Genomic DNA, 7,532 nt, shown 5'->3' on the forward strand with positions numbered 1-7,532 from the left:
CCAATGTGTTCTCCAATCTCATAAAACATTTCTGAAAAAGGCTCAGTGTCGTAGCAAGGGCAGGGTGCTAGAGTATTGAAAACAGAGGGGTCAAAATGATTGACACCCATCTCTTTTACATTTTGTTTTATTACTCGTGAAACCAAATCTCTTTCTCTGAGCAATTATATTAGTATAAAATTATGTAATTTTCAAATTTTTCTGAGCATACAATATAACTCAGTATTTGCATCATTTATTCTATTCAGTCTTTTTTGCTCATCTTTATCAAATGATCTGTCACGACTTCTGCCGAAGTCGATGTCCCTCCTTGCTCGGGTGGAGCTCGGCGATCGACGTCACCGGTCTTCTAGCCATCATTGATCCATTTTTCATTTTCCATTGGTTTTGTCTTGTCTTCCTACACACCTGGTTCCAATCCCATTAATTACATGCTGTGTATTTAATCCTCTGTTTCCTCTCATGTCCTTGTCGGAGATTGTTTGTGGTTATGTGTTCGTGAATGTTGTATAGGTGTGCGACGGTTATGTTCACCCATGTTAATTTGATCTACATTGGTTTTTTTGGAGTTTGTTTTATAATATTAAACTACTCCAGTTACACGAAGTTGGTTTCTCCTGCGCCTGACTTTCCTGCCGCCTACACACACGACAACGACATGATCCATTATCTCCAGATCCCACTGTATATGTACAATTCAATTATATTAGTGTTTGTGGATGACTTTACTTCTACCAGATACATTTTATGAAGTATTTACGCTGAAGACCATTGCGCTACATTTCTGCCCATTTTAAAGACAATTCAAAAAGCCTACAAAAGTTCAAAACTACAAGGCTACTTCCGGGAAAATGCTACATCACTTCCATAGCGTACAGACAGGAAAGTAATATAGTACTGTAATCTTTTCCTTACCTTGATGACAAGGTAGCGAGGCGGGTCTCTTGCCATGCGAATAAAGTCATTGGCCAGTTCTTTGAAGGTTGGTCGAATATTCTCGTCAATCATCCAGCCTGGTAATAGAAAACAATAGGATTTTTAATGTCCAAGGTTGCTGGGTGCAGCGGCTGGCACCATGCATATACTGTAAGAGTATGAGATTGTTTGCGTGTGTCAAAGAGCACCGAGTGAGAGGTATGTTTTGTGTTAGTCACCCAATGGAAAAGAAGGAGAACACATGTCATTTTAATAACAGCATTTCAACTATTAATATTCTGACGGAGATCGTTTGTGGTTAAAACCGTACCCATAAAGTTAGGAGAATTTCAAAAGAGTGCTGGTATTTTTCCTCGTATCCCACGGCAGTTGTGTCGGTCGTTGGATGTGCATAGTGTGTACATTACTTTGTACGGTTACTCACACTTAACCATGACCATGTACACGTCTATGGTGCAGATGTGGGGCTGGGACAGACGCTCTCCCTTCTCCAGTAGACTGGGCACGTCCTGTGGCTGCATGGAGGCGTAGGGCTCTGCCCCAAATGACATCATCTCCCACACTGTCACTCCTGGAGACGGGACAGGTGATGCATAATGATGACAGACGGATGGGATGGACAGCAGAGGGATGGACAGGCGGACGGACAGACAAACACACTGTACATACACAAACAAACATGTTATAAAATGACGATCATGCTGTCTTACCGTAACTCCAGACATCACTCTGATGAGTGTATCTTCGGAACAGGATGCTCTCCAGGGCCATCCATTTTATGTTTATGGGAGTCTGGAAGTAACATAAACCACGTTTCCATACCATATAAAAAGATATCACGACAGCTGTGATGGAAGCAGGACGTTTCAGATTATTTGTTGGTTCTACATGGTGAGATCTTTCTGTGTTGGTAAAATGTATGATGCTGGAAATGGCGGTGGAAATGCCTTTATATGCAAATATTGATATAATAACCATCATATCGAGAAGAAAACGCGATGGTATGGTGTGTGGTCCTCCCAATATGACTAGGGAAACCAAGCAGTTTATTAGGCTACAGATCAAATAAGTTATGATGAACTTCACAGGGTGGTGAAAGTGCATGGTGATCTTGATGTTCCTTTCCTATAAATATCGAGGGTTTAATTCTGGTGACATGATGATCGATGCTTGACTGCCGTTTGACCAATAAAAATATTCTCATTCTTATTCGTAATAATGTCATCAGGTTGACCACCCTACCTGCAGTGCATCTGCAAGCTGTTGGCTCGAACGCACGTACCAAGACCAGAGTAGCACATTTTCTATTTAACGCAACAGTTTTTGTGACAAAACTTTCAGGTTGGGGGGGGGAGCAGGTGTGCGTAATGATTGTGGCAGGAGTGCGCAATGCTGGGGAGCCTGGCGCCCTCGAGCGCCAGGGGGGGAAGAGCGGGAGCAGGTGTGACAGGAAGCTCATTCCGTCTGTTATATTGGACAACGACTTGTGAAATATTATATCTTGATAGATGAATTACGGAGAACGGAGCAGTGAATTCAGGATTCATGAGTCCTGAATCCTGATTACCTTGTTACTGTCACTGTAGACATATTTCTTGTCATCGGGATAGAGCAAGTCAGCCACGCCGTAGTCAGAAATCTGGACGAAATAATCACTTTTCAGCATCACGTTCCTCGCAGCCAGATTCCTGTGCACCATACAGTGCTCCTCTAGGTAGTACATGCCCTGAAGAGAAGACACACAAAGACTTCATTATAGAGACCTGATAATAACAGTCAAAAAGAAAGACTAGAGAGTCAATAATAGAACCATAATGGTTTTTTTTCTCTGCTGTACCATAGTAAGAAAAAAAACGTTTTGGTTCCAAGTAGAACGTTTTCACCAATGGGTTTTTAAAGGAGTTCATTAAGGGTTCTTTGAGGTGAACAGGACCTGGAACCAAAAAGGGTTCTACTGTTTATTGATTGTGACCCTGTGACCTTACCTTAGCTATCTGCACACACCAGTTGAGCAGTCTCTGCGGGTCCAGGCTGTCTTTGTGTTGCCTGATGTGCTCCAGTAAGGACCCCTGGCTGCTGAGCTGGGTGACCAGCTGGAGACTGGCACCTGGGCAGACACCTAAGAGCCTGACGATGTAGGGGTGGTCCAGACTGCCCATGGACAACATGTGCTGCACGGGAGCACACACAAGAGTGAGAGAGGGAATCAGACAGTGCCACAAGACTGTGTAAGCTCACTGAGCTAAAGCCCAGGCATTAGCCTCAGGGAGCTAACGCAAGCATTTAGGTCTCAGGCAAGGTTAGTCTTCAATAAAACCCACCTCCGTAACACAAACTTATCTGGTGACAAGGGATTCTAGTGCATTCCGTCTAGAGGTTAGTATAGTTACTCAGTGTCGGTGTGTTAAGAGCGTGTGGTTCTTACATCAGTGATCTCGGTGAAGGTCTGTCTGCCTGTGCGGTCCTGGATGGTCTTTATGGCTACAGGAATCTTCACTGAGTCTCCCTCAGGGATCCACAGGCCTTTGTGTACGGTGCCAAACACTCCAGAGCCCAGGACTTTGACCTTTTTCAGCTCTGGGGCCCTCAGGATCCGGGCATGAACCTTGGCTCCCTTCTCTCCTGGCCCCAGCGGCTCAAAACTCTGGCAACACACACACACACACACACACACACACACACACACACACACACACACACACACACACACACACACACACACACACACACACACACACACACACACACACACACAGAGACACAAGTACATTAGCACACAAACACACTAGTTCACATTACATGAATGCACAAGTGCATTGGATACAATGGGTCTATATTAGACTTCCTGATACTGTACATCCAATATTTCTCTCAGCTCTGCAGAAATTACTGTCATTTAAGCTGCTGTAGTTCCCAAAGAAGTTTACCTCTCCACTTTCCAGGTACCTCCTCATGGCTCTCTTCCTGTGGATGGCCAGGCCACGGTGGTACAGCATGCCCAACACAAACAACGCCAGGCAGACTATGAGGGCAGCCGGCACTCCCAACGCTATCCCTGTGATCTGAGGGCTACAGGAGAAAGATTGGCATTTATTTCTTTATCGTCATTTTTTTGCACTGGCTCTATGTACACTCACTAGACTCTACCCACACACTCACACATACTACACTGACACTCCAACACACACACACACACACACACACACACACACACACACACACACACACACACACACACACACACACACACACACACACACACACACACACACGCAAAAAACATACAAACACATGCATATTGACGCCACACACACACACACACACACACACATTTTATATATCCTGATTGCCTAGTCACTTTTACCCCTACCCAGATGTACATACTGTATTACCTCAATTACCTTAACTACCTCATACCCCTGCACATTGACTCCGTACAGGTACTCCTTGTATATAGCCTCGTTGTTGTTTTTATTGTGTTATTTAGCAAATATTTGTCTTACTTTTTAACTCTGCACTGTTGGGAATGGGCTCGTAAGTAAGCATTTCACTGTAAAGTCGGAGCATGTGACCAATACAATTTCATTTGATTTGTTTGAGTGGGGGGGGTGTGTTTTCATATAACCTCCAGCAGGGGGAGACACTCACCTAGTGGCGTGTCTAGTGTTGTCTATGCAGCCACTCAATCCTGGACCCGAGCACCTGCAACAAGAGGCACAGCATTACTCTGCAGCAGCACACACGCATGCACACACACACCCACACGCACACTCACTCACATACACACACGCACCCCTGTGTGCAGTTGACATGGCAGGGCTCACAGTAGCTGTCCTTGTTGGGGTATTTGAAGATGAACTGCCCGTTCTCTCCGTTCACCCCACTGGGGCAGGAGGGCACACAGTGAGGACCGTCTCTCAGTCTGGAACACACCGTACACTCATCAGACCCCTGAGAGACGGGGAGAGAGAGAAAAACAAGAGAGACAGAGAAAGAAGGAAAGAGAGAGAGAGGGGGAGGGAGAGAGAAAGAAGGAGAGAGAGAAATCCGTTACCATTGTGAGGAGAGAGGGCATACAAGCTACTATATTGATGAACAGTGAAACATTTTCGTCGCTCTTTCTGCAAATGTGTCTCCGTATGACTCATTCTTAGACACTCAGTCAAATCAAAAAATAGAAGCTGATGTGTTTTCTGATATCTAATGGGCAATGTACTGCAGAGTTGATTTCAAATAAAGAAATGGAAGGAGGAAGAACTAGTCCACCCTGTTTGGCTTGGCGTTATTCCCACTGTATTGCGATACATGTCATCACGCACAGGGCATGCGATGTGGAAAGGTGTGTGAGTGGGTTAGCTACCAAATGAGTCATCCCCGTTTAGAGTTAAAATACAATGTCACATACGATTAGGGCGAAATACTGATAAGCCAAAAGCAAACAAATGCCTATCACGTAACAGTTTGTCCCCAGCAACAGGAAGATCCCAGAAAACACAACAGACCACTGTGAAAACAGAGTGAGAGTGGGAGGACATGACTGAGTTCACTACCACCCTAACAAAATAATTCAGACACCAAATCATCTGAGGAATGAGAGAACGAAAAGCCAAGAACAGCGTCAACGTGTTAGACCGCGGCCGTAATCATTTCCATCCTTTAACTTATAAACTGAATGGGTGAAGGTAGCACTGGGGGTTAGTTGCTAGGGAGATTGAGAGAGAGATGTTTAGACTATTATTGTTCCCATTATTGTTTCTATTACTATCCACTGTTGTCATTCTATTGTTGTTATTTCAACAAATATTATTATTACTATTGTAATAGATTGTTATGTAGTATTTTAGAAATTTTTCATCACAATGTTAATTAGGTACACCCTCGCATTCACAAAAATGGTTCGCTCCTACAGACAGTGAGTCACGTGGCCATGGCTTGCTGTATAAAGCAGGTAGACAGGCATCGAGGCATTCAATTACGTTAGCATGGGCAACCGAGTGACCTAAGCGACTTTGAGCGTGGTATGAACGTCGGGGCCAGGCGTGCAGGTTCCAGTTTCTCAGAAACCGCCGTCCTCCTGGGCTTTTCACGCACGATAGTGTCTAGGGTTTACAGAGAATGGTGCGACATCCAGTCAGCGGCAGTCCTGTGGGTGAAAACAGACAGTGGTGTGCAGAACGACATCTCGGAACACACAACTCGTCGGTCCTTGTCATGGATGGGCTATTGCAGCAGACGACCCCACTGGGTTCCACTCCTATCAGCTAAACACAAGAAGAAGTGGCTCTAGTGGACATGTGATCACCAACACTGGACAACTGAGGAATGGAAAAACATTGAATCCTGGTTCCTGTTGCGTCATGCCGATGGCAGAGTCAGGATTTGGCGTAAGCAGCATGAGTCCATGGTCCTCTCCTGCCTGGTGCCAACGGTACAGGCTGGTGGCGGTGATGTAATGGTGTGGGGAATGTTTTCCTGGCAGACGTTCGGTCCCTTGACACCAATTAAGCAACGTTTGAACACCACGCCTTGTAGAATGTATGCCCCGAGGAAAAGGGGTGTCCGAACTAATAATAGTATCTAATAAACTGGTCTCTCTGTATATTGTATAAATTGATGCTTTGGCAATATTTACACAATGTTTTTCATGCCAATAAAACAATATGAATTTGAGAGAGAGAGAGAGATTGAGAGAGAGAGAAAGAGAGAGCGAGAGAGACAGAGAGAGATTGAGAGAGAGAGAGAGAGAGAGAGAGAAAGGGGGAGAGAGAGACAGAGAGAGAGAGAGTGAGCGAGAGAGACAGAGAGAGAGAGACAGAGAGAGATTTAGAGAGAGAGAGAGAGAAAGAGACAGATTGAGAGAGAAAGAGAGAGGGATTTAGAGAGAGCGAGAAAGAGGGACAGAAAGATAGTGAGAAAGAGAGAGAGAGTACCGGTCCAGTACAGCTGTCCCTCCCTTCCTGCGGCTGACACTCTGGATGACAGGTGACACACTCCCCCTTAGGCCCCGCAAACTCTCTAGGCTGACTGGTGGGTAAGAGAGACACAACAGAGTGATGGTTAAACACACAGCAGACTCACAAACACACGCACACACCAAAGCCAGAGCCAGCCCACTCTAACTGTAACTGTAAATGTAACTCTAACTGTATCTCTCTCTCTCTCTCTCTCTCTCTCTCTCTCTCTCTCTCTCTCTCTCTCTCTCTCTCTCTCTATATATATATATATATATATGTGTATCTCTCTCTCTCTCTGTCTCTGTCTCTCTCTGTCTCTCTCTCTGGCTGTCTCTCCCTGTCTCTCTCTCTCTTGTCTCTCTCTCTCAGTCACACTGACCCTGTGTAGAAGTTGCAGTGTGCCACACAGGTAGAGTCTCGGCTGTGGTTCCTGCAGGAGAGACACTGTTCGGGCCCCGGGCCCCAGCAGCCTGAGTCTGAACACAGTGGGTCACACACGTGGCCCTCCTCAACTGTAAACAACATACATCAACAACATACATAAATACATGAACGTCACAAAACTGCTAACACAGGACGGTCTGTAAAATGATTTTTATCAGATTATGGTTAAATGAACCTCTAAACAGCAGTTTCCCATGT

At 45.2% G+C, this 7,532-nt stretch overlaps 1 protein-coding gene across 2 annotated transcripts in view; it reads right to left on the minus strand.

Moving 5' to 3' along the window:
* Window positions 1-7,532, minus strand: part of LOC106567054 (receptor tyrosine-protein kinase erbB-3) — a 32,108-nt gene that overhangs the window by 8,072 nt on the left and 16,504 nt on the right. For both annotated transcript variants that reach the window (XM_014135888.2, XM_014135887.2), the window contains 11 exons: window positions 7,270-7,402; window positions 6,867-6,960; window positions 4,730-4,887; window positions 4,585-4,638; window positions 3,864-4,005; window positions 3,362-3,580; window positions 2,922-3,107; window positions 2,504-2,662; window positions 1,647-1,728; window positions 1,361-1,507; window positions 916-1,013 (listed from right to left, as the gene is read on the minus strand). In XM_014135888.2, coding sequence (XP_013991363.1) covers window positions 916-1,013; window positions 1,361-1,507; window positions 1,647-1,728; window positions 2,504-2,662; window positions 2,922-3,107; window positions 3,362-3,580; window positions 3,864-4,005; window positions 4,585-4,638; window positions 4,730-4,887; window positions 6,867-6,960; window positions 7,270-7,402 — 1,472 coding nt within the window. The remainder of the gene's footprint in view (window positions 1-915; window positions 1,014-1,360; window positions 1,508-1,646; window positions 1,729-2,503; window positions 2,663-2,921; window positions 3,108-3,361; window positions 3,581-3,863; window positions 4,006-4,584; window positions 4,639-4,729; window positions 4,888-6,866; window positions 6,961-7,269; window positions 7,403-7,532) is intronic.

The sequence above is a fragment of the Salmo salar genome, chromosome ssa13, assembly GCF_905237065.1.
Source record: "Salmo salar chromosome ssa13, Ssal_v3.1, whole genome shotgun sequence".
Taxonomy (NCBI): Eukaryota; Metazoa; Chordata; class Actinopteri; order Salmoniformes; family Salmonidae; genus Salmo; species Salmo salar.